The sequence below is a fragment of the Panthera uncia genome, assembly GCF_023721935.1.
Source record: "Panthera uncia isolate 11264 chromosome E2 unlocalized genomic scaffold, Puncia_PCG_1.0 HiC_scaffold_19, whole genome shotgun sequence".
NCBI lineage: Eukaryota > Metazoa > Chordata > Mammalia > Carnivora > Felidae > Panthera > Panthera uncia.
Window position 1 is genome coordinate 11,209,551 of NW_026057588.1, and position 27,375 is coordinate 11,236,925.

At 42.2% G+C, this 27,375-nt stretch overlaps 1 protein-coding gene across 2 annotated transcripts in view; it reads left to right on the forward strand.

Moving 5' to 3' along the window:
• The first annotated feature begins 9,132 nt into the window (after window positions 1-9,132).
• ZNF235 (zinc finger protein 235) overlaps window positions 9,133-27,375 on the forward strand; it is a 29,799-nt gene continuing 11,556 nt past the window's right edge. The window contains exons 1-4 of one of the 2 annotated variants that reach the window (XM_049620946.1): window positions 9,133-9,278; window positions 10,915-10,979; window positions 13,858-13,984; window positions 14,703-14,786. In XM_049620946.1, coding sequence (XP_049476903.1) covers window positions 10,965-10,979; window positions 13,858-13,984; window positions 14,703-14,786 — 226 coding nt within the window. In that variant the 5' untranslated portion in view covers window positions 9,133-9,278; window positions 10,915-10,964. Of the gene's footprint in view, window positions 9,279-10,388; window positions 10,980-13,857; window positions 13,985-14,702; window positions 14,787-27,375 lie in introns of those variants that run through there. The other variant, XM_049620945.1, reaches the window with a different exon arrangement.

Below are 27,375 nucleotides of genomic sequence, written 5' to 3' on the forward strand. Positions count from 1 at the left end.
TTTTATAGGGATTGCCTTAAATGTGTAGAGTATTTGGGTATTATGGACATTTTAACAATATTTGTTCTCCCAGGGCATAGCATGGAATATGTTTCCATTTGTTTGTATCATCTTCAATTTACTTAACGAATGTTTCATAGTTTTCAGAGTACAGGGCTTCTTTCACTTTCTTGGTTAAGTTTATTCCTAGGAATTTTTTTTGCAGTTATAAATGGGATTGTTTTCTTAATTTATCTTTCTGCCACTTCATTGTTAGCATATAGAAGAGCAACAGAATTATGTATATAGAGTTTGGATCCTGTGACCTTCCTGAATTCATTTATCAGTTCTAGTAGTTTTTTGGTGGAGTCTTTAGGGTTTTCTATATATGATATCATGTAATCTGCAAATAGTGAAAGTTTTACTTCTTTGCTGATCTGGATGCATGTCATTTCTTTTTCTTGTCTGATTGCTGTGGCTAAGGCTTATGGTACTATGTTGAATAAAAGTAGAAAGAGAGAGAGAGAGAGAGAGAAGGCTCAAACTAAAATCAGATATCAAAGAGGAGAAATAACAACTGATACCACAGACATACAAACAATTATAAGAGAACATTATGAAAAATTATATGCCAACAAACTGGACATCCTAGAAGAAGTGGGTAAATTCCTAAAACAATATAGCCTACCAAAACTGGATAAGGAAGAAATGGAACATTTGAATAGATGAGCAATGAAATTGAATCAGTAATCAAAAAACTCCCACCAAACAAAATTCCAGCACCAGACAGCGTCACAAGTGAACTCTGCCAAACATTTATAGAAGAATTAGTATCTATTCTTTTCAAACTATTCCAAAAAATAGAAGAGAAAGTAAAGCTTCCAAATTCATTCTCTGAGGCCAGCATTACCCTGATACCAAAACCAGATAAAGACACTACAAAAAAAACCCCTACAAGCCAATATCTCTGATGAACATAGATGCAAAAATCCTCAACAAAATATTAGCAAACTGAATCAAACAGCAGATTTAAAAAAAAATCATTCACCCCAATCAAATGGGATTTATTCCTGAGATAAGAGGGTGGTTCAGTATTCACCAATCAATCAATGTGATGCAGCTCATCAACACAGGAAAGATAAAAACTATATGATCATTTCAATAGATGCAGAAAAAGCACTTACCAAGGTACAACATCCATTTAGGATAAAAGCCCTCAACAAAGTTGGTTTGGGGGAACATACCTCAACATAATAAAGGCCATATATGAAAAACCCACAGCTAAGATCATACTCAAGGGTCAAAAAGTGAGATCTGGGGCGCCTGGGTGGCGCAGTCGGTTAAGCGTCCGACTTCAGCCAGGTCACGATCTCGCGGTCTGTGATTTCGAGCCCCGCGTCGGGCTCTGGGCTGATGGCTCGGAGCCTGGAGCCTGTTTCCGATTCTGTGTCTCCCTCTCTCTCTGCCCCTCCCCCGTTCATGCTCTGTCTCTCTCTGTCCCAAAAATTAAAAAAAAAAAAAAAAAAAGTTAAAAAAAAAAAAAAGTGAGATCTTTCTCCCTAAGGTTAGGAACAAGACAAGGATGTTTACTCTCACTACTTTTATTCAGCAGAGTGCCAGTATTGCTACCCTGGCTTTCTTTTTCATTTCCATTTGCATGATAAATCCTTTTCCATCCTTTCACTTTCAATCTGCAGGTGTCTTTAGGTCTGAAATGTGTCTCTCATGGGCAGCATATAGATGTGTCTTGTATTTTTATCCATTCTGCCATGTGTTGTCTTTTGAATGAGCATTTAATCCATTTAAATTCAAAATAATTATTGATAGGTGTGTACTTATTGCCATTTTGTTATTCATTTTATGTTTTCTTTTTCTAGTTCTTCTCTATTCCTCTATTCTCTTGCTCTCTTCTTTCATGGTTTGCTGGATTTCTTTAGTGACATCCTTGGAATCTTTTGTCTTTATTCTTTGCATATTTATTAGTGGTTTTTGACTCGTAGTTACCATTAGGCTTGTATATAACACCTTCTGCATATAGCAGTTTGTGGTCATTTAAGTTTGAACCCATTCTTTATTCCTCCTTCCCCCCCCCCCCACCCCCATGTTTTAGGTAAATGGTGTCATACTTTATATCCCTTTATTTTGTTAATCCTTTGACTTATTTTTATAGATATATTTAATTTTGCTGTTTTTATGCTTCCTACTTTTCTTACTCCTGCTTGTGGCGTTTCCTTTCCACTCAGAGTCCCCTTTAACATTTCTCGTAGGGATGTTTTAGTGGTAATGAATTCCTTAACTTTTCTTAGTTTTTGAAACTTTTTTTTGTCTTGGAAACTCTGAAACTCTTTATCTCTCCTATTCTGAATGACAGCATTGCTGAATAGAGTTTGTTTTGCTGCAGGATTTTTTTTTTCTTTCAGCACTTTGAATAGATCATGCCACTCCCTTCTGGCCTGCAAAGTTTCTGCTGAAAAATCAGCTGATAGCCTTCTGGGATTTCCCTTGTATGTAACTGGTTTCTTTTCTCTTGCAGCTTTTAGAATTCTCTATCACTACTTATTGCCATTTTAATTACTATGTGTCTTGGTGTGGATTTCCTTGGATCAATTTTGTTGAGGGCTCTCTGTGCCTCCTGAATTTGGATTTCTGTTCCTTTTTCCAGATGCAGGAACTTTTCAGCTATTATTTCTTCAAACAAATTTTCTGCCTCCTTTTCCCTCTCTTCTCCTTCTGGGGTCCCTATAATGCAAATGTTGTTATGCTTGATGGTGTTGCTGAGTTCCCTTAACCTATTTTCATTTTATTATTCTTTTTTCTATCTCATGTTCAGTTTGATTGCTTTCCATTACTCAGTATACCCATCACTGATCCATTCTTCTACTTCCTCTAATCTACCCTTTATTCCCTGTAGAGCATTTTCAATTTCACTTTTTGAGTTCTTCATCTCTGGTCCTTTTTATGTTTTGTCTTTGTTGAGGGACTCACCAAGGTCCTTCACTCTTTTCTCAAGTCCAGTGTGTATCTTTATGACCATTTCTTTAGCTTATCTGTCAGATATATTAGTTGTCTCCATTTTGTTTAACTCTCTTTTGGTATGATTTTGTCCTGTTCTCTCATTTGTAACGTATTCCTCTGTCTCCTCATTTTGTCTAACTCTTTGTGTCTGTTTCTGTGTTAGGAACGTCAGCTATGTCTCTTGCTCTTGAAAGTAGTGACCATATGAAAAAGAGGTCCTGTAGTGCCCTGAAGTTCAATGTCCCCTATTCACCAGAAACTTGCACTTCATGGATGTCTCCTACATGTGTTGTATGCACCCTACTGTTGTGGCTAAGCCACATTTGCCTTCAGTCCAGTCATCTGCACTGACTCTTTGCCTGTTGTAGGCATAATTTGGTCTCTGTGTTGTTAGGGGGCCAGTCTGGGGCCACCTTGGGCCTGAGTTGGGTCAGACCAGGCTTTTTCCACAGATTTAGTAGCACTGAACTGCAGGGTGCTCTCCGTGTATTGTCCCCTAAGAAGTTTTCATTGGTTTGCAGGGCCGCAATCAGACCAGATGTCTGTCCCCAGCCAATTGCTTGAGCCACAATTGGACTGATATATGTGCTTATCTTCCCCTCTCTCTGGGAAAGGAGTCCCTTTAGAGTGGTGGTACTGGCCTCTGTTGGGGCTGCTTGCATACTGCCATATTTGTGTCACCACTTTGGATAGACTCCTGCTGAGGGCACGTTGGAGATGTTGGTCTACAGGAGAGTACAGGGGCAGGGGCAGCTCATGATGTTAGCAAGGTTTACACAGGTCTGTTGTGGGGGACCTGTAGCCACTTAGGAATACTGCACAAGGTAGGTCAGAGGGTGTGAGTCTTCAGGAGAGTGTGGGGATGGGGCATGCTGTTCGCAAGCTAGGTGGAGAGTGTTGACACTATGCTGATTCCCACAGTTGTCTTGTATCTAGACTGGGGTTGGGGGGAGGGAAATGGTTTCCACCAGTTCTTTTGTTCTTGGAGAAGTCTCATAAAGATCTTTGTCCCTCCAGCACATGTTCTGAGATTAGTAAATAAATCCCCTTCCTTTGAGCCTCAGGTGTTTTTCAGACTGCTGCTTCTAAGCTATATCTCGGTGGGGCTGTTTGTTACACTCTTTTTAAGGGCAGGGACTCAGTTTCCTATTAACCTCCACTTCTCCTAGATCTGAGCCCCACTGATTTTTAAAGTTCTAGGTGTTAAACCCCACTGACGGTAAGAACTCATGAAATTAAGTCCCTCTGATTTTTAAGCCAAATGTTAATGGGGATTTGTCTTTCCAGTGTGGGTCCCCTATGCCGGGGTTGCCTAGTGTGGTCTGCTCCTTTCCTTTCTCTCCAACTGAGGCATCCTCTTGCGTATGATCCTGCAGGTCAGTTTGGTTCCTATCTGCATCTCCACCCTTCCTACCCTTTTTTATGTGGTCTCTTCTCTACATTTAGGGGTGTAGAGTCTGTTCTGCCAGTCAACAAATCACTTTCTGGGTTATTTACACTGATGTGGATGTTATCTAGGTGTATCCAAGGGACAGGGTGAACTTAGGATCCCCCTACTCCACCATCTCCCCCCCACTTCCTGAAGCTACATCTTACCACTGGTTAGCACTTTGTAGCTGTGCCCAGAACTTATTTGTTAAATGGGTAAAAGGGAGAAAATTATATTGAGTTCATCTCAAAAATTTCATATAAATTTTACTCAGAAGAATCCTGCAAAAGGTCTTAATATAACGAATACAGGTAAACAGTCAAAATGAAGAAGACCATTGACTTTACTGGGGCCTTATTATGTAGGCATGGTCAAATGAATCATTAGTCTTGGGGCTCAGTCTCCAGTCTCCTTCCCCTCCATAGATTGATATCACCTGGTTCAAAGTACCAACCCTTAATCACATGGTTAGTCTTTCTGGTGTGATCAGCCCCCATCCTGAGTCATCCATTATCATAAAATTATCTTGCCCTCCCCCCAAAACTCATCTGGCCGGTGTAAACTGTCAGGTGTGGTCTGAGGGAACCCTCATAAATAAGAAAGACTCCTGTCACTTAGCAGATTCTAAGGATTTAATGGCTATCTTCCAGGATCTGGGGGCAAAATTCAGCCAGCCTATTAATTATACAGGTGCACACAATTTAGAATTGTTGTATGTTCTTGGTGAACTTAACATTTTATCATTATGAAGGGTCTCTCTAGCAATGTTTTTAAAACATGTGTTGATTTAATTCACATTTGATAAAAGTCACCCTTTTAATTTTTTTTTTAAACGTTTATTTATTTTTGAGACAGAGAGAGAGCATGAACAGGGGAGGGTCAGAGAGAGAGGGAGACACAGAATCTGAAACAGGCTTCAGGCTCTGAGCCGTCAGCACAGAGCCCGATGCGGGGCTCAAACTCACGGACTGTGAGATCGTGACCTGAGCCGAAGTCAGCCGCTTAACCGACTGAGCCACCCAGGCGCCCCAAGTCACCCTTTTAAAGTATACAATTCAGTGGATTTTTAGTATATTCACACAATTGTGTACCTCACCATTATTCTCCCTCCAGAACATTTTCATCACTCCAAAATGAAACTCTATACCCATGCACAGTCCCTCCCTATTCTGCCTACCCACCCCCAGCCCCTGGCAACTCCCAGTCTACCTTCTGTCTCTATGTATTTGCGTATTATGGACATTTCATATAAATGGAATCATATACATCCTTTTGGGCTGGTTTCTTTTACTTAACATAATGTTTTCAAGGTTCACCATGTATCAGTACTTTATTCTCTTTTTATGGCCAAGTTATATTCCATAGTATAGATAGACCACATTTTGTTTACCCATTCATCAGTTGATGGACACTGGTTTCCACTTTTCTGGATATTAATATAATGGGCTTTGAACATCCGTGTGCAACTTTCGTGTGGTCTATCAATAGTTTTTGACTTAAAATATATTTTGTCTGATATTGTATTTAAAAATTTGTCAAAATAATTTCAGGCTTAGGGTGATACCTTTTTCCAAAGAGGATATTCACTTGACCCTCAGGTACCCGAAAGTATTAGCAATTCAGGATTCCTTTTACATAGTTTTAAGGTTACAGCTGATTTGGATTTGGGCTGCAGACCCCTACCAGGGCAGATCTGTATGCTATTCACTCTTACCTCCAGGGTTCAGTGGTTCCTGGTATCCAACACAAAATATAGGAGTTTTATCAGTTATCCACTCTTGGCAGGCCGTGGACTCCAACTTTTATAACCCTGGAGTCATCACAGTGTCAGAGATGAGTGCCTTGCTTCTCAGCCTTACCATTTTCAGAACTGGCCAGTGCCCCTCAGGGGAAAAGTGGCTCCAAGTTCTCCTGAATTTCAGAACTTATTCTCCTGAAATTCTGTACACACTGTTAGCTTACTGGTGCTTATCAACAGACTGTGCGTGTGTGTGTGTGTGTGTGTGTGGTTAATGGGAGTTACCTATTTTGCCATTACTCAAAGTGGAAGCCTCTGTTATATTTTTTGTCAGTCATTTTTATCTTTCCTATTATCAGGTTGATCCTGCTTAATATATAAAACAGCAAAACAAATGTTACCAAACGTTTTTATTTGGGGGAAGAATCTTTTGATCTTAAAATGGTTCTTTTCTTTAAAATCACCATTTTTCACATATTTAATGTTATCTATTTTCCTATTCAGAGGTGCATTGCCCAGGATTTGAATTGGCTTCAGTTGGTGTTCAGATATTTTCACTATCCTCCATGGTCTTTTTGTCCAGAGAGATAAACTCAAATCTATCAGGACTTTAGATTTAAACTTTTAGGAATTGAATCACTATACTATACACCTGAGCTAATATAACACTGAATGCTAAATAATTGGGATTAAAATTAAAACTTTAAAAAATAGGGGCACCTGGCTGGCTCAATTGGAAGAGCATGAAACTCTTGATCTTGGGGTCATGAGTTCAAGACCCATGTTGGGTGTAGAGATTACTAAAAATAAATAAATAAATAAATAAACTTAAAAAGTAAACTTTAAAGGAGATACATAGAAGAACAAATTATTTAATGACACAAAAAATAATTGGAGAGATCCAATTATTTGGATCCAGTTAACTGGGACATCATGACAACTGACCCAATTCCTCCACAGGTCAAAGATCTGAAAAGGTAAACTGAAAGGGCTGTATTCAAGGATAAATGCACCTGAGTAGATAAACGGAATGAACAACTCTGGATGCTGACTTGAACAAACCAGTTATGAAAGATTTGGGAGGTAATTGGAAAATCTGAATAGGGATTGGGTATGTCAAAAGGCAATTTCTGCATACTGAATGAAACAAAGCAGGAAGAGTTTACGGCAAGGCTTTTGACCTGCAAACCAGGAATCTCAAAGCTACAGAAACAAGAGTTCTGAGTTGTTCACAGGCTAAGGGGTATTTATGGGATAAATATGGAAGTCATTTGTCTTTTTTAGTTGATTGGTTGCCTAGTGGTCTTCTTTCTTATTTGGATCAGGGTAGCTGAGTCAAGGAGAGGAAGTCCAGACATAGCCATGAACAGACTTGGCATTTGGGAATTGACTGGTGTACCTCCACTGATTTCTGAGATGAGCTGTAAATTCCTGTAAGGTTAGGTTAAGTTTCCTTTTTGCACCTGCATTAACCATCTCCATTTTGTCCCTGACCTAAGAGACTCCATTTTAGTTCGGTTCTGCCACCAAACTAATGTGAGTTTGCTCCTTGGTGAGTTACAGATAGAGACAACACCAAATGGAGCTGTCACACAAAGGAAATTTTATTTGCAGCAAATAAGGAGATCACAGGGAATAACTTCCAAAGCTGTGACTCCCCTGGCAGCGGTGAGAGGTTTCTTTTTGGGGTTTAGGATGAATATTCAGTAGGAGGAGCTTTGTCATTTTATGCAAAGGTGGGCATAAGGTCGTGCATAGGCGCTTAGAAAACATGCCTACACATGCATCCTATGTTATGTTAATACCCTCTTGTGCTTCTCTTTGGGTGGAGACTTCAATAGGATAATGAAGCAGAGGTAACTGTCGGACAAGGAGAAGGGGCTATGGGCATGCTCTGAGAGCCAGTATAAACTGGATAGGGTCTTGGGCTCTTTATCTCAGGTGAGGAACGAAAGGTCTTGTTTACTTTGGAAAGCTCCCAGGAGCTTCTTTCCATTTACTAGAAGGGATGCTGCTTAATTCATGAATGGTTACATAAAGCCAATTAGATTTTTTAATTTACTTGGCTTTTTTTTTTTTAAACACAACTCATTTTTTTTAAATGAAGTTCAAGATATTTCTCTTTTAGGCGTAATCAACATTTGTATCTACTTTTTGTAAATTCTTAGCATATTGAAATGAATAGATCATGCCACAAAACGGTGTCAAGAGCCCTTAGGTGCCTTGTGGAATAAAGGAGGCAGAGGAGTCAAACACACTCCCTTCACCTCTGTTCCTTCCCCTCCGCACGAGACACAGCGTGGAACAGCTATGGTCACCGAAGACTGAAATTTCCTATCTACCTACCTCCTTTACCACCGTCTACCGTCTACGTTAACATAACTGTTCAGTCGTCATTAGCACAGGTTTAGTACTCCAGGGGATTCCTGTCCTAGCAAAGTGCTTGATTGTTCAACAAAAGAACTTCCACAAGGTCCATCAATTCTTCAATCTCTGCAAAAGAAAGCAACCGTTGGCACCTAAAAACCCTTGCTGTTCTCCCCAATCCTGGCCTACGCGAGTCTAATCCAAGTCCGTCGCACTGAAAGACCCGCCTGCAACCGAACTTGCAATTCTCAGTAAATTCAACCTTGACTTCGTGTCCGTGTCAAGGTGCCGTGTCCATCGCGGTGGTGTTCTCCCTCCCTGCGATTAGCAATAAACTCCGTGTATTACCCGACGGTGGTATTGGAGATATCGGGGAGCCGGCATTTGATACAAGTTTGAGATCCAGCCTTCCCCTAAAAATTTTGGTCCGTTTTTCTTTAATACGACCGAATTTTTTTCAACTCGCAATTTTCTCAGGCGCTCTAAGAAATGAATAAAACAAAAAGAAACCTGACAGTTACAGCACCAGCGAGGTAACCCAACCTGAACCCGCTTTACACCCAAACAAGAGTCAGCTGTTGGAAGCGCGGTCCCGCAAGCTGCATTCTGGGAAATGTAGTCCAGGAGTTGCGTGAAATCGGAGGCGCTTCCGCTTGGGCATTCTGGGAAATGTAGTCCAGGAGCGGGGTACAGTCGGGGACACTTCCGCTCCAGGAAGGCGAGGTCGGGGCCGAGATTGTTGGCAGGGAGGTGAGTTACCCCGCGCCCCTGCGGTCCCTCCGAGCCTTCTCGGCCTCGGCGTGAGGCCAGCAGCCGCCGGGTCCTCGCTCCTGGGGCATGGGAGCCGCGGCGGAGGGCGGGGACGGAGGCAGTGGCGACGAAGCCTCCGCGTGGGGGCGGGCGCGCGTGGCGTGCGGAGTTTGAAGGTCTCCCGCGCTCTCCGCGCCCAGAGCTCTCCTCCCTCACCCCTAGAGCCAGCTGTGCGTGTGCCTCGAGGTGACACACTGGGCGAGTGATTAGCATTTCCCTGCCTCCGTTTCCCCCTGGCTGAAAAGGGTTAGTGCCTGCCCAGTAGTGTTCTTCTAAGAATTAGATGAGATTATATACGAAACGCTTAAAACCAGTGCCTAGTGCCTAGTAAAATGTTGGGTGGTGCCGGGAATGCTGTCATAATATCGGGCCCCCTGTTATTTAGAAGCTCCTGAGAGGCTGGCATCGGGGGCGTGGGGTCGGAGCCCCGGCTGCAGCTCCACTGGCCCTTCACCGATCTCTGCTGTGGGGCCGTTCCGGGATTCCTGGACTCTTCCCAGACCCTTGATTAGGAAGGAGAGTTATCTTCAGCTGGATCCCGGGGAAAGTTCTTTGTGGCTTATCGCAGAGAAACAGTCCTGCGCACGGCTTCGCAGAGTGCCTGCGGTGTACTGAGTCCTTAGGTGTTGTGAACGTGTAATAGCTGCGTGTTGTTCATTTAAGATGCAGCAGGATTTCTTAGTCTGCGGTTTCAATCAGTCATTGCCTTCATGCATATGGGAGAGGAAACTTTGTTGAGCTTAATAACATGCTCAAGTAATTACACCTATTAAAGTGGTCATTGGGGGGAAATCATGGCAGTTTTTCATTAGCAGCAGAACAGATTATCTGTGGGCAACCGGTCGGAATTAGACTTTCCTAGGGGCTCCTGGGTGGCTCAGTCGGTTGAGCCTGCAACTTGGGCTCGGTCGTGATCTCACCGTTGGGGAGTTCGAGCCCCGAGTCAGGCTCCGTGCTGGCAGCCCAGAGCCTGCAGCCTGCTTCGGATTCTCTGTGTGTGCCTCTCTCAAAAATAAATTAAACATTAAAAAAGAATAATAATTATTAGACTTTCCTAGGGTATCGGTGACTCGCCACCTGGAGCCTTCATCTCTGAATGAGTGGGTTTCTGAAAAGATTTATTTTCTAGAAAGCACATTTGCAAGGGAAGTTTCGGGAAGCATGAAAGCATCTGCCTGTCTGACACCTTAGGGAATAGGGAATACCTGCATTATTATTATGCCCACTTACAGGTGACTGGATTGAGGCACAGAAAGATTAATGATTTGCTCAAGGTTTACACTGGTAGTGAGTAGAAAGTAGTAAGTGGAAATGGCAGAGCTCGAACCCATGCACCTTGGCCCCGTTAAATTATACTGCCTGCCTGCTTCTCATTTCCTCTGAGACCCAGGCTCAGGAATACTCTGGAAGCTACCAGAAGCACTTAGGTGAGCGACTGTTCCTGAGCTCAGGCAGCTGTCTGGGGGAGCCCAGAGGAAGCTGGAATCCAGCCCCTGGTCTACAGCGGCACCTCTTGGGGTTCCCACAAGTGCCATGTGGACTGACGGCTCTCTCACGACGGCTTTCCCATCCACAGCTTTGCCTTCCCAGAACTCTGCCCTTCCCCAAAAGGAAAAGGAGAAAAAAATGACCAAATTCCAGGTAAGTTGGTTTTGCCTTTCTGTTCCTTAAAATGACCTCTCGTTTCACATTAATTAATTAATTAATTAATTAATGCGTTTCTCGCATTAACCCCCTACTTGGGAAGGGTGGAAGCATTTACCCTCCTACTTGGCAAGAACCCCAGGCACTTGAATAATTGTTGTGTACCAGCCTCTTGTTTTTTGTTTATTGCCAAATAACAGCATGAAAATTGATTTTTAAAAAACTTAAAAAAAAAAAAAAACTTGCACGTTCTAAACATGTTTACAAATGAACAGTATTAATCGTGCCGTATTCTTTCCCATTTGTGTTTACGTGTCTAGACTTGTAATCACAGTTTAAGTAGCATTTTGGATTTTTAAAATTTTATTTCTTTTAATGTGTATTTTGTTATCTTGAGAGAGAAAGAGAAAGAGTGTGAGTGAGCGGGAGAGGGGCAGAGAGAGAGAAGGAGAGAGAACCCCAAGCAGGGTCTGAGCTGTCAGTGCAGAGCCCGATGCAGGGCTCAGTCCCACGAACAGTGAGATAATAACCTGAGCTGAGATCAAGAGTCTCAACCCACTGAGCCACCCAGGTGCCCCCCATTTTGGATTTTTAAAATGCAACTTGATAATTACCTACAGTGTAAAAGGTCACATTATTTTCTGTCATTGACCTGCTGTTTTACCCCATTCTCCATATAAAACCCACATGGGGGGCGCCTGGGTGGCTCAGTCGGTTAAGTGTCCGACTTCAGCTCAGGTCACGATCTCACGGCCGGCCCGTGAGTTCGAGCCCCGCGTCGGGCTCTGGGCTGGTGGCTCAGAGCCTGGAGCCTGCTTCCGATTCTGTGTCTCCCTCTCTCTCTGCCCCTCCCCCGTTCATGCTCTGTCTCTCTCTGTCTCAAAAATAAATAAACGTTAAAAAAAAAATTAAAACTAAAAATAAAACCCACATGGATTTTACCATTTTAGAGATGTTTACAGTAACAATTTGCTTACATATAACCTTTCACCCCATACAAAAATTCTGAGAAGTCAGTCGTTTTTTTTTTTTTTTTCTCTTGAAAGTTCTAGGGGCTCGATTGTTTTCTCACATGTGGTGCCTCATTCTTTGTGATAAGAATGTCTACAGTATGGCTTGGAGCAGCAGAGTCTGCCAGAGACTGAACTCAGAAAATAATTCTAGTTTTCAAACAGCAAGAGCTAGATTCTGAGAGCGCCTGGCTGGCTCAGGGTAGAGCGTGTGACTCTTGATCTTGGGGTTGTGAGTTCAAGCCCCACGTTGGGTGTACAGGTTACTTAAAAATGAATAAGTAAATAAATTTAAATACTTCTTAAAAGCTAGATTCCTTTTTTTTAATTCTAAGTTAAATCATGTGTGTATTATATAGTTAAATATTTGTTTTATTCGTTGATGCGTTAGTATGTTTTGAAGAAGCACATTTAAAAAAAAATTTTTTTTTTTAATGTTTATTTTTTGAGAGAGAGAGAGAGAGTTTGAGCAGGGAGGGGCAGAGAGAGAGGGAGACACAGAATCTGAAGCAGGCTCCAAGCTCCCAGCTGTCAGCACAGAGCCCGATGTGGGGCTCGAACCCACAAGCTGTGAGATAATGACCTGAGCCGAAGTCAGACGCTTAACTGACCGAGCCACCCAGGCGCCCCAGCACATACTTATTTTTAAAAATCTTGAGCACTAGGGATTTGCCAGGCATTTACTCTGTGGAACAGCTGTGTGAGGATATACCTGGTCTTCTCTGCATTTTCACATGAAGAAACAGGTTTGTGAACCTTCAGATACCTCCTGAAATCCACTCGGTTCCCAGCTGACCCTAAAGTTCCCATTGCCTAAGTCGGGAGTTTCAGGTGTCCGATTAGGGTAAATGGAAAGACCCAGAAGAAAAGAGACTTCTCTGTTTGGGGACCTCAGGCCAGGCTACATGTGTGCTGGCAGATCTGGTGGATGGGGGTCTCCAAACATAACATTGTCATCACCTGATTCCTTTTCTTAGTGCCTGTCTCTTCTGTGTCAGACATGTCAAGTCGTTGTTTAGTACACAGGTGCTCAGAACTCCAGCTAGAGTTTTTATTTCCATGCAGAAAAAGTTATGACACAAATAGGAAACAGGAGTTGGCGGGGGAGGGGGGTGGTGGCTAAGAATTTATACATGCTAGAAAAAAGGCTTGATATTCTCAGTAGGAATTTTACTGATGCATAAGATACTCCGGTAGGATTCCTTTGTTCATACAAAGGAAATGAACAGGTAATATGTGAAAAAAAATGGAAAGATGATCTTTTATTATTATTTGAGCGTAGTTGCCACACTGTGTCGAAAAGACTACGTTCTGGTTGTTTCGTTTTGAAGATTTTATTTTTAAGTAATCTCTACACCATACGGGGGGCTCAGACTCACAGCCCTGAGATCAAGAGTCCCAAAGCTCCACCAACGGAGGCAGCCAGGTGCCCCCCAGTTTGGGCCAGAGTGTAGAGAGTCCAGAATACTTGTAATCTTTTACAGGAAGAGTTAATGGGGGAAAATTGCCATTATATTAACAAAATCAGGGTGCATATTTTTCAAGAGTGCAAATGCCACTTCCTGGAACTTATCCTAGGGAAGTAACAGGACAGTTGGCTGAGATCTGTATGAAAACTGTATAAAGGGCACGATGCTACCTGTATACAAGGTGTTTTTCTCCTTCTTCCCTCTCCTTCCCCTCCCCTGCACGGCCCTAGCGTGTTTGGTAAGACTGTGGAAGGGGAAGAGGAGAAACTATGAGAAGAGTTGCCCGGTTCCCTCAGAATCGGGAACGGCTTCCCCCGGACCTCCACCTTCTCCGTGCTGCCCCGCTCCCCTGGCCACGGGGTGCGAGCTCGAGGTTACGTGTGCTTGGTGTTGTAGGAGGCGGTGACGTTCAAGGACGTGGCTGTGGTCTTCACGGAGGAGGAGCTGGGGCTGCTGGACCCCACCCAGAGGAAGCTGTACCGAGAAGTGATGCTGGAGAACTTCCGGAACCTGGTCTCTGTGGGTGAGCGCGAGACCTTTCTGTCACTCATCCCCTCGAGCAGGGTTTCTTCACCTTGGCACTGTTGGCATCGGGGGCAGATATTTCTTTGTTGTGAGGGCCGTCCTGTGCCTATTGGGATGTTGAGTGACATCCCTGGCCTCCGCCCACTAGTTTAAGTCTTCAGGGCTCCTCAGAGACCAGGGTTTCCCAGTCCCTTTAGAACATGGAGACGAGATGTTTCTAGTCTTTGTTCCGAGGCAGACATCGTCTCGTGTAAATGAACTATAAATGAACAGTTAAAGCTTGTCTTCGCCTGGCTCCATATTTCAGGCATCTTTTTTAAACTTGTAGATCATGAGCCACTGGTGGGTCAGGACGTTCGTAAATGGCACCGACTGTCTTCTAATCTAGAATACTTACAGGACAGAGCTCCTTAGCGGGGGTTCACCTTGACGCGTTAAGTTCAGCTGTTTCCATTGAGGGGTGTCAGACGGGGAAGGATGTGAGGAAAACAGACGGTGGTTAGAAACCGTTCGTTTGGTCATTTATTTCAGTAATTTGTGTGGTAAGAATAGATCTCTAATGATGCCAAGCGTACTGCTCACCGTGGGTCGTGACGGAAAAGTGTTTGGTAACCACTGCTACGGGGCGGGGCAGAGCCTCACATTATGGGATGGGAACCCACGGTTTTCAGTACTCGCGCCTTTCGTGTTTTCACTCGCGTCTTCTCTTTCCACAGGGCATTCATCCTCCAAACCAGATGTGATATCCCAGTTGGAGAGAGAGGAAAAGCTTTGCACGAAGGAGATCCACACTCAAAGAGGTAGGCGCGGCTCGGGTCCTGGCAGGGGACGGTCCCGTCGATCTGCCTGCGTCCTGGCTGATCTTCGTGCAGCAGCCAGAGAGGCCCCTTGAAAACCTCAGTCCCGCTGCGTCACACCTGCTTCAGTCCCTCCCCGGGCTTCTCCTTTTACAGAATAAAACCCAGCGTGTTCCAGGGGCCTGGAAGGTCCTGTGGTATGGGCTCCTTCCCCCAGCCTCACCATTCATTCTACGTTTTTCTCCCGTCACGTCCCCCTCCCTCTTCTGTCTGCCAGCCTCACGGCACTCAGGTGCCTCTGCATTAGGACCTTTCCCGTTCTCTCCTCCGGCCGGAACGCTGCCAGCCCGTACACGTCTGACCGCTCTTGCTTTCTCACTCGCTCCTGTCTATCCGAAGACCTTCTACCCAAGGCCTTATCCGACCACCACTTAAAATGCCGTGTCCCTGACTTGCCTTCATTTGCGTGTAACCACCAGACTTATTAGCATCTGGGATTTTTACATTGTGGTAAAATACACATAATACCCTTTATTTCAACCATCTTTAAGTGGGCCTTAGGTACATCCACACTGTCGCACAACCCTCCGTGCTGTCCCTCTCCAGAACGTTTCCATCATCCCACACTGGAACCCTGCGCCGCGAACAGCGCCCCCTGTTCTTCTCTTACCCCACTTCCTGGCGACCACTGTTCTCCTTTCCGTCTCTTTGGATTTGACTATTTCACGTACCTCACGGAAGTGGAGTCATGCGACATTTGCCAGTTGCGCCTGGTTTATTTCACTTAGCATAACGTCTTCAAGGTTGATTGTGCCGTAACGCATGTCAGAATTTCCTTCTTTTTTATGGCTGAGTGACGTCGCGTCGTGTGCACCTGTCGCATTTTCGTCATCCGTTGATGGACATTTGGGTCTGTACCGTTTGGTTATGGTGAAAAATGCTGCTGTGAACATGGGTGTACAAATATCTGTTCAAGTCCTTGCTTTCCATTTTTTGTGTGTATACCCAGAACAGAAGTGTTGGATCGTGTTAGCAATTCTATTTTTTTTTTTCCTTGGGAGAGGAAGGGAGGGGGAGAGAGAGAGAGACTGCAAGCAAGTTGGGGAGGGCAGAGCGACAGAGAGGGGGAGAGAGAGAATCTTAAGCAGGTTCCTTGCCCAGCACGGAGCCCCAGGGAGGCTCTATCTCACGACCATGAGATCATGACCTGTGCTGAATCGAGAGTCCGATGCTTACCCGACTAAGCCACCCAGGTGCCCCTGGTAATTCGGTTTTTAATTTTTGAGGAAGTGCCATACCGTTTTTCACAATAGCTGCACTGTTTTATGTTCCCACCAGCAATACACAAGGGTTCCAGTTTTCTTCATCCTCACCAACACTTGTGTTCTGTGGGTTGGTTTTTTTTTTCCCCTTAATAGCCACCCTAATGGGTGCAAAGCGGTACCTCGTTTTGATTTGCGGTTCTCTGATAATTAGTGATACTGATCATCTTTTCATGTGCTTAGTAGCCATTTGTGTTTCTTCTTTGGAGAAATATCTGTGCAAGTCTTTTGTCCATTTTTGAGTCCGAGTGTTTGTTTTCCTTTGAGTTTTAGGAGTTCTCTGTGTTCTGAATACCAATCCTGTTTCAGATAATATGATTTGCAAGTATTTTCTCATTTGGCGTGTGGCCTTTTTACTCGATTGACAGTGTCTTCTGATGCACAAGAGTTTTTAATTTCCATGAAATTTTCAAATTTGTCTGTGTGTTTTCTTCCCTGTGCCTTTGGTGTCCTAGCCAAGAAATCATTGTCAAATCCAGTGTCACAAAGCTTTTGGCGTATTCTTTCTCCTAGGAGTTTTATAGTTTTTGCTCCTATGTTCTGATTTTTGATGCATTTTGAGGTAATTTGTGAATATGGTATAAGGAAAGATCTGACTTCATGCTTTTGCGTGTAAATAGCCAATATTTCCAGCACCATTTATTGAAAAGACTGTCCTTTTCCCATTCAGTGGTCTTGGCACCCTTGTCAAAAACCACTTGGCTGTGTATGCAATGGTTCATTTTGGGGCCTTGTAGACTATTCCCTCGGTCTGTATGTCTTTATGCCAGTACCACACTTTTTTGACTACAGCAGCTTTATAGTAAGTTTTGAAATCAGGAAGTGACTACCTCCAACTTTTTTTGTTTTTTAAAGGTTGTTTTGGCCACTGAGGGTCCCTTGAGATTCCATGTGAATTTAGGATGGGTTTTTCTGTTTCTGTACTCTTGGGATTTTGATAGAGATTGCATTGAACCTGTAGGTCCTTTGACCATGTAGCACTGATATCTTAACTGTAGTAAACCTTCCAATTCAGGAACATGGACTGTCATTCCATTTTTTTAATGTTTTTAATTTATCGATGTTTTGTACTTCTCAGTGTACATGTCTTTCACCTCCTTGGTTCAGTTAATTCCCAAGTTTTATTCTTTTTGGTGCTATTGTATATGGATTTTTTTTTTTTTTAATTTACATCCAGGTTAGTTAGCATAGGATTTCAGGAGTAGAATCCAGACATTCATCCCCTGCATATAACACCCAGTGTTCATCCCAACAAGTGTCCTTCTTAATGCCCCTTGCCCATTTAGCTCATCCTCCCACCCACAGCCCCTCCAGCAACCCTCCGTTTGTTCTCCACATTTATGAGTCTCTTCTGTTTGGTCCGCCCCCCTGTTTTTATATTATTTTTGTTTCCCTTCCCTTATGTTCATCTGTTTTGTCTCTTGAAGCCCTCATAGGAGTGAAGTCATATGATTTTTGTCTTTCTCTGACTAATTTCACTTAGCATAATACCCTCTAGTTCGATCCATGTAGTTGCACATGGCAAAATTTCATTCTTTTTGATTGTTAATACTTCATATATACGTATGGTATGTATGCATATATATATTATATTATATTATATTATATATATTATATATACATACACACATATATACACATACCACGTCTTCTTTATCCATTCATCCATCGATGGACATTTGGGCTCTTTCCATACTTTGACTATTGTCGATGGTGCTGCTATAAACATGGGGGTGCGTGTTTCCCTTTGAAACGGCACACCTGTATCCCTTGGATAAATACCTAGTTGTGCAGTTGCTGGGTCATAGGGTCGTTGTAGTTTTAATCTTTTGAGGAACCTCCATACTGTTTTCCAGAGCGGCTGCACCAGCTTGCATTCCCACCATCAGTGCAAAAGAGATCCTCTTTCTCCGCATCCTCGCCAACATCTGTCGTTGCCTGAGTTGTGAATGTTCGCCATTCTGACGGGTGTGAGGTGGTATCTCATTGTGGCTTTGATTTGTTTTTCTCGATTTCCTTTGCTGATTGTTCGCTCTTTGTATGTAGAAATGCAACTGGTTTTTGTGTGTGGCTTTGTATCCTGCTGAATTCATTTATTTCAACAATTCTTATGTGGAATCTTTCAGGCTTTCTACATATAAGATCATATTATCTATGAACATAAATGATTTTACATCTTTCTTCCCAATTTCCATCACGCACCCCACCCCCAACTCTCACGACCATAAATCTGATCTCTGTTTCTGTAAATTTGATATTTTTAGATTCCACACATAAATGAGATCATAGGGTATTTGTCTTTCTGTGTCTGACTTATTCCACTTAGCATAACGCCCACAGAGTCCATCCATGTTGTTACACATTTTCTTCTTTTTTATGGCTGAATCATATTCCTGCGTGTGTGTGTGTGTGTGTGTGTGTGTGACATTTTCATTATCTGTTCGTTAGTTATGAACACTTGGATGATTTCCATGTCTCAGCTATTGTAAATAATGCAGGGAACGTGGGGGTGTAAATATCTCTTTCGAACCGTGACTTTGTTTCCTTTGGATATATATCCAGAAGTGGAATTGTTGGATCTCTTTTTTGATGCAAGTATTTACAGATAAAAATTTTCTTCTTTGCAATGCTTTCACTGCTTCCCCTAAGTTTTGGTACCCTGGATTTTCATTTTCATTTGTCTCCAGATATTTTCTAATTTTATTTGTGATTGTTTTTCTTTGATTCATTGGTTATTGATAAGTATGTTTTGAGTTCCACATATTTGTCAGTTTTCCAAGATTCCTGCTTTTGATTTCTAGCTTCAGTCCATTGTGATTAGAAAAATTTGTTGTATGATTTCATTCAATCTTTTAAAAAAAATTTGTTAAAGACTTGTTTTATGGCTTCACATATGGTCTGCCCTGGAGAACGACTTGAGGAAAATGTATATTATGCTGTTGTTGGGTGGCATTTCCTGTGTATGTTAGGTCCAGTTGGCTTGTAGTGTTAAGTTCTCTATTTCCTTGATCTTTTGTCTAGTTCTATCCATTACTGAAAGCAGGATATTGAATGTTCCTTCTGTTACTATCGATAGCTATTTATCCCTTCAATTCGTCTATATTTGCCTCATATATTTGGTATTCTGATGTTTAGTATATATCCATTTGTAATTTTTATATCTTCTTGGCGCATTGACTCTTTTATCAGTACAGATTGTTTCTTGTAAGTTTTTGACTTAAAACTCTTTTTTGTCTGACATCAGTTATAGCTATCCAGCTCTCTTTTGCATGGGATATCTTTCTGTCCTGTCACTTTCTGTTTTTCTTCTTCTTCTTTTTTAATGTTTATTCATTATTGAGAGAGAGAGGGTGTGAGTGGGGGAAAGGCATGATTGGGGGAGCAGAGGATCCATAGCGGGCTCTGCGCTGACAGCAGCAAGCCCGATGCGAGGCTCAAAGTCATGAACTATGAGATCGTGATGGGAGCCAAAGTTGGATGCTCAGCCGACCAAGCCACCCAGGCACCCCTGTCAATGTCACTTTCAAGCTATGTGTGGTCTTAGATATAAAGTCTCTTGTAGGCAGCTTATAGCTGGATCATGTTTTGTTTTGTTTTGTTTTGTTTAATCCATTCCTCCAATTTATGCCTTTTGATTGGGGAGTTTAATCCATTTACATTTAAAGTAATTATTGATAGGGAAGGACTTTTGCCATTTTGTTTTTTGTTTTTATATTTGTTTCAGGTATATCATAAAGCTTTTTTGGCCCTCTTTTCCTTCATTATTACATTTTGTGTGTGTGTTTAGTTGACTTTTTTTTTTCTTTTTTTGTAGGGACACATCTCAATTCTATAATTCTGATACCAGTTCTAATAAGTGGAGGTTATTGCCATACTAAGCAATTAGTCAAGATTTCAGCTGCATGTCGTACATTTCAACTCAATTCTGACACCATCTGTCTGGATACGGCGTCAGATCCTACAGGTTAAGGGCTCAGTTCTATAAGATCCCCACCCCTCACCCTTCACCCCCTTTCAGAGGCCAGTGATAAGGCCAGATTGTTAACTGTGCTTCAGAGGTTCCCTCAACCCCAACCTTGGGTTCAATTAATTTGCTTTAGTGGCTCACAGAACTCAGATACCGTTTACTCACTAGATTATCAGTTTATTACAAGGGGATATAACTAAACAGCCACATGGAGGGGACACGTAGGGCAAAATATGTGGGGAGGGGTGTGGAACTTCCAGGCACTCTCTGGGCTCACCACTCTCCCTGCATCTCCACATGTCCACCTACCTGAAAGTTCCCCAAACCCCCTCCTTTTGGGTTTTTATGGAGGCCTCATTAGTTAGGCATGACCGATTAGGTCATTGGCTGTTAGTGATTGGTTCAGCTTTCTGGCCCTCTCCCTTCCCCCAGAGGTCAAGAGGTGGGACTACAAATTCCAGCCCTGTAATCAAGGCTGGCTTTCATGGCAACCAGCCTCCCATCCTTAGAGGATTTCCAAAAGTCACCTCATTAACCTAAACTCAGATGTGGTTGAAAGAGGTTTGTTAGGAAGTATAGGACACCCATCTCACGTTTATGGAAATGGAAGGATTTCAGGAGCTTAGGAAAAGAGACCAAATATTATAACAAATATGCTCCCATTGTTCTTTTCTCTTAGGAAATTCCAAGGATTTGGGGATCTGCGGGCCAGGAACTGAAGACCAAAATATGTATTTATTATAAATCACAATATCACATTTTATAGCATTCAGTGGATAGGTTTTATATGTATCTTTAATTTTTCAGAAGTGTTTTATTTTTTTGACACTATATATTTCATTTCTCAGTTGTTTGCTTCTGTCTCCTAGGAATACAGTTAATTTTCGACATCAACCTTGTAGCCTGCAGTCTTCCCATATTGGTATATTCTAGAGGCATTATTGCACATTCCTAAAGATTTTCTATGTAGAAGATCATGATGTACAAATGTATATTCTTTCTTCTTTCCAATCTGAATGCCTTTGGTTTTTTTTTTTTTGTTTTCTTGCTTGCCTCAAGGCAGGTGAACAGCGTCAGTCTTTTCAGCACTGATAATGGCGTCGTCAGCTGTAGGTTTTGTTTTTCGGTTGAGTTCCCTTCTGAGTTTCAGAGTTTTTATCATGAATGGGTAATAGTATACGCATATACATCTTTCGTAAAATACTGAGGTGATCATTACATTTTCTCTTGTATGTTGTAAATACGATAAAATGCATTGGCAATTTCACATGTTAAAACAACCTTGTGTTCCTTCTATTAAAACCCAAAATTCGGCTGACTAAATTTTAAAGATCTTACTGGCTTTTTCAGTGATTCCTGAATCAGGCAGCATTCATGAGAGCAGATAGAAAAACTCCCTCAGGAGCTATATAAAGTAAAAGACTTACAGGCAGAACGGAACACGGACAAGGAAGTTCTGTGAGGCACAAAAGCAGGTTGGTCATTTGCAAGGTTACTTTCCCTTTAGGGGATGGCAGGCTACCTAACTAGAGCAGATCAGGGGATTCCCGATTGGTTTAAGATTGCATTTCTGGGTGAGCCAAAAATTATACTAAGTCTTGGTTTGGGGGCATGAGGCTTAGCATATGCAACTCCATTCGGGGCCTGTCGTCTTGTCTTTAACGCTGGGATTAACCCCACCAATTCATGATGTACTACTATTCTTTTTATTATATTTGTAGAAACAAACAAGATTTGTTCTTTATTAAGGATATTTGTACTTTTGTTAGGGGGGATTTTGATTCGTAACGTTCTTGGGACTTGATATCTTTGTCTGGTTTTGATGTCGAGGTAATACTGGCCTTACACAAGTAACATTCAGGTATACCCTCCTCTTCTGTTTTCTGGAAGGGTTCGTGTAGGACTGGTATTACTCCTTTCCTGAGTGCCAAGTGGAATCCACTGGTGAAGTCACCAGGTCTTACTGTGAGAATGTTTTTATGAATTAAATTCCTGAACTCTTTAGATTTTTTGCTTTTCTTGCTACAGATTTGGTTATTTGTATGTTTCAGGGAATTAGTACATCTTATCTAAATTGTTGAATATATCCCCTTATTTTAATGCCTCTAAGATCTGTAGTAATATCCTATCTTTCATGACTGATACTGAGTTTTCCCTATTGTTTGTTTCTATTTATTTGATTTTTACTCTTCTTTCCTGCTCTTTTCACAGCTTCTTGAGATGGAACCTCAGGTGTTTGATTTTAGACCTTTCTTATTTCCTAATGTAAACGTTTAAAGCTATAAAAGTATCTCTGAGTGCTATTTAACTGCACGCCAGAAATGGTGATATAATGTTCCTTCATCATTATCTCAGAGTGTTTTCTAATTTCCCATGCAATCTCCTGTTTGACGTGTGGCTTGCTCAGAGTGTATTTAATTTTCGTATGATCAGGACTTTCCTGGATGTCTTCACTGTTGTTTCAATCTAGTCTTTTTATTGACATCTAGTCGGCATACGGTGATACATTCGTTTCAGGAGTGCAGCATAGAGAGTAGACAACCGTGTGCAGTGTCTGCCATCTGTCACCATACAGCACTGTTACGACCCCATTGCCGTACCTTTCATCCCTGTAAGTCACCCATTCCGAAGCGGGACCCTCTCCTTCCCACTCGCCTTCACCTGTCTTGCCCATCCCTCACGCCCCTCCAGCGACCACTAGTTCCCTGTATTTATGGGCCTGCTTCCATTTTGTTCGCACGTTTTGACCGTTAGATTCCACCTGTAAGTGAAATCAAGTTATTTCTCGGACTTAGTTCACTCAGCATAACACCTCCTAGGTCTATCCATGTTGTTGCAAATGGCAAGATCTCACTCTTTTTTATGACTGCTATTCCGTCGTGTGTATGTATGTCCGTGTGTGTGTATGGACACACACACACCCCACATCTTCTTCATCCTGTTGATGGACACTTGGGCTGCTTCCATGTCTTGCCTGTTGTAAATGATGCTGCGGTAAATACAGGGGTGCGTGTATCTTTTTGAATTGGTGTTTTGTTTTCTTTTGGTAAATATCCAGTAGTGGAATTACTAGCTTGTATGGTAATTCTATTTTTTTTTTTTTTTAATTTTTTTAAATGTTGATTTATTTTTGAGAGAGAGAGACAGAGCAAGAGCAGGGGAGGGGCAGAGAGAGAGAGAGGGAGACACAGAATCTGAAGCGGGCTCCAGGCTCCGAGCTGGCAGCACAGAGCCCGACGCGGGGCTGGACCCCATGAACCGCGAGATCATGACCCAAGCCGAAACTGGATGCTTAACCGACTGAGCCACCCAGGCGCTCCATATGGTAATTCTATTTTTGATTTTTTGAGGAACCCTCATATGGTTTTCCACAGTGGCTGCACCAATTTACATTCCTACCAGCAGTAGGCAGTGGTTCCTTTTTCTCCACGTCCTCATCAATGCTTATTATTCATCTTTTTGATACTAGCCATTCTGACAGATAGGATGTGATATCTCATTCTGGTTTTGATTGGCATTTTCCTGATGGTAAGTGATGTTGGGTGTCTTTTCATGTCTCTTGGCCATTTATATGTCTTCTTTGGGAAAATGTCTATTCAGGTCTTTTGCCGGCTTTTGAATTGGGTTATTTGTTTTTTTGGTGTTAAGTTATATGTAAGTTGTTTATACGTTTTGGATATTAATCTCTTCTCAGATATATCATTTGCAAATGTCTTCTTTTACTAAGGAGGTTGCCTTTTTATTTCACTGATGGTTTCCTTGGGTGTGCAAAAGCTTTTTATTTTAGTGTAACTCCAGTAGTTTACTTGTGCTTCTGTTTTCTTTGCCTGAAGAGATAGATGTAGAAAAATGTTTCTAAGGCCAGTGTCGAAGAGATTGCTACCTGTGCTCTCTTCTAGGATTTTTAGGATTTCGGATCTCACACTTAGGTCTTTAATCCATTTTGACTCTATTTTTGTGTGTAATATAAGAAAGTGGTCCAGTTTTCCCAGCACCAGTTATTAAAGAGGCTGTCTTGGGGCATCTGGGTGGCTCAGTCAGTTAAGTGTCCGACTCTTGATTTTGGCTCAGGTCATGATCTCACAGTTCTCTCTCTCTCTCTCTCTCTCTCTCTCTCTCTCTCTCTTACCTTCCCCTTCTTGCACGTGCACACAAGATCTCTCTCTCAAAATAAATAAACTTTAAATAAAAGAAAGACTGTCTTTCCCCCGTTGTATATTTTTGCCTCCTTTGACAAAGATTAATTAACCATATAAGCAGGGGTTTCTTTCTGGGCTCTCTCTTCCGTTCCATTGATCTCTGTGTCTTTGTGCCACTACCATACTATTTTGATTACTATAGCTTTGTAGTGTATCTTGAAACGTGGGATTGTGATACCTCCAGCTTTATTGTTACTGCCTTTGAATTTAATTCCACTCTGGTCAGAGAACATACTCTTCAGTGTTCCAGTCTTTTGAAACTTTTTTCATAACCCCTGGACACGGTTATTTTGATGGATTTTGCATGTGTATTTGGAGAAAAAAAAATGTGTGTTCTATAGTTGGGTGCAGTGATGATCTATAAGTTTTAGTTAAAATGGTTAATTTTAAGGGTTCAGAGTTTGTATTGTTTCACTGATTTTTTTTTTTTTATGGTCGAATTGTTTCACCAACTAAGAGAAGTGTGTTAAAATCTCTAACTCTGTAGTTTTGTCCATCTCTCAGTTTCTGTTTTTGCTTCGTGTGTTTTGTAGCCTTTGTTAGATACATATGCGTTTGTAATTTTTACACCATTTTGCCATATTGACCCTTTTATTATGGCTCTCTCTGTCTTTAATAGTGTTCTGGTTTTGTTTCCAGTTTGTATTCAAATTCCAGTTAATTAGCATCAAGTGTAATATCCATTTCAGCTGTAGAATTTAGTGGATCCTCATTTACATACAACACATGCAACACCCAGTGCTGATCACAAGTGCCCTCCTTCATACCCATCACCCATCTAAGGCATCCCTTTGCCCACCTCCCCTGCAGCAACCCTCAGTTTGCTCTCTAGAGGTGAGAGTCTCTTACGGTTTGCTTCCCTCTCTTTTTTTTTCCTTCCCCTTTGCTCATCTATTGTGCTTCTTAAAATTCCACATGTGAGGGAAGTCATACAGTAGTTGTCTTTTTCTGATTTATTTCACTTAGTATAATACACTCTCCTCCATCCGCATCTATTTCGTAGAGTCTCTTTTTATCTGATACTAGTTTAGCCACTCAATCTTTCTTAGGCTTTGCATGATATATTTGTATGTCTTTTATTTTTTTTAACGATGCATATTTAGAATAGGTCTCTTGTTGACAGTGTATAGTTGGATCTTTTCTTTTTACGTGATCTGCCAACATCTGCCTTCCGATTTTGGGGTAGTACATTTACACACAGTGTAGTTATTAATACGGGTGTGTTTACATTCATCATCGTGCCTTTGGGTCTTCTCTCTTTGCTCATCTGTCGTTTTCTGTAATATTTTGGGCAGTTTAAATATTTTTTGGTGTTTTGCTGTAATGCCTCTCATGACTTCTGGCTGCTGCTTTTTTAGTCCAGGCCCTGGGTCTTTGCTACATCTGCATAGTCGAGAGATCGGCCAAAGATGTGGGTAGGGTTTATAGTCCTAGTTAGGGACGGACCCTCTGTGGCTCCCTTACCTTTGATTTTTCTCCCCTAAATTTCCAGTGGTGTTTCTGACCTTGAGTTGTGACCTTTGACACTTCAAACCGTGTTTGGGTTAAGTAATAGCACTGAGTCAGCAGAGACTCAAACTCACAAATTTTACCCTGTGCCATTAATGGTGAGCCAGGGATTTGGGGAAAACTTAGATTAATCTTACTTCTGTGGCTTTCTGGCTTCCAGGATTTCCATCCTAAATTTCCTGTTCCCCAGCCCTGAACAGTTTTGGCTTTTTCTTGCCAGATCTGGAAGGGGGGTTAACTTGGGAAGCACTCTAATACAAAAGAAATCTTTAAAAGTTGTGCATAATTCTCGTGCTCACTTGTAATCTCTCCCTCTCTCCCCTTCTTCATGTCCCACACCCGTCCCCAAGCAACTACTGATCTACTTTCTGTCACTCTACAGGACTTTTTTTTAATTGAAAAAAAAAATTTAATGCTTAATTTTGAGAGACAGAGAGACAGACACAGAGTGCAAGCAGGGGAGGGCCAAAGAGAGAGGGAGGCCCAGCATCTGAAGCAGGCTCCAGGCTCTGAGCTGTCAGCACAGAGCCCGATGCGGGGCTCGGACTGACGAACCGTAAAATTGTGATCTGAGCCAAAGTCAGACCCTTAACCAACTGAGCCACCCAGGGGCCCCTAAAACTTTAAAAAAAAATTTTTTTTTTTAACGTTTATTTATTTTTGAGACAGAGAGAGACAGAGCATGAATGGGGAAGGGTCAGAGAGAGGGAGACACAGAATCCGAAACAGGCTCCAGGCTCTGAGCTGTCAGCACAGAGCCCGACGCGGGGCTTGAACTCACGGACCATGAGATCATGACCTGAGCCGAAGTCAGCCGCTCAACCGACTGAGCCACCCAGGCGCCCCCCCTAAAACTTTTTTTAAATCATATGGTGTTTTTTCTTTCCCTTGGCTGTCTTATTTTACTCAGTATAGGTTGAGATTCACCCGTGTTGTTGCATCTATCCATAGTTCATTCCTTTTTATTGCTAAGTAGTATTCAAGTGTGAATATACTATGACTTGTTTATTCGTTCGTTCACCTGCTGACGGGTTTGTCCAGCTTTGGGCTATTACGAGTGAAGATGCTGAATATTCTTATATATGTGTGTGTGTATTGGCATACACCTTCATTTTTCTTAGACAAGAATAACACATGGAATGGTTGGATCTTGTGGTTGGCATATATGTGTTACTTTTTATTCGTTTTTTTCCACTGGCGTGTATTTAAGTCTATAAATACATTTTTATTTTTATTTTCATTTTTTTTACATTTTATTTATTTTTGAGAAACAGACAAAGCGTGAGTGGGGGAGGAGCAGAGAGAGAAGGAGACACAGAATCTGAAGCAGGCTCCAGGCTCTGAGCAAGCGGTCAGCACAGAGCCTGATGCGGGGCTCAGACCCACAAACTGTGAGATCATGACCTGAGCCGAAGTCGGACGCTCAACCGACTGAGCCACCCAGGCGCCCCTATAAATACATTTTTAAAATAGGTTTTATTTTTCACCTGACTTTTGGGTTCACAGCAAAAGTGAGCAGAAGATACAGAGAGTTCCTCTAGACTACACCCACGTGCAGGCACACACACAGCCTTCCCCTGTCAACATTTGATACT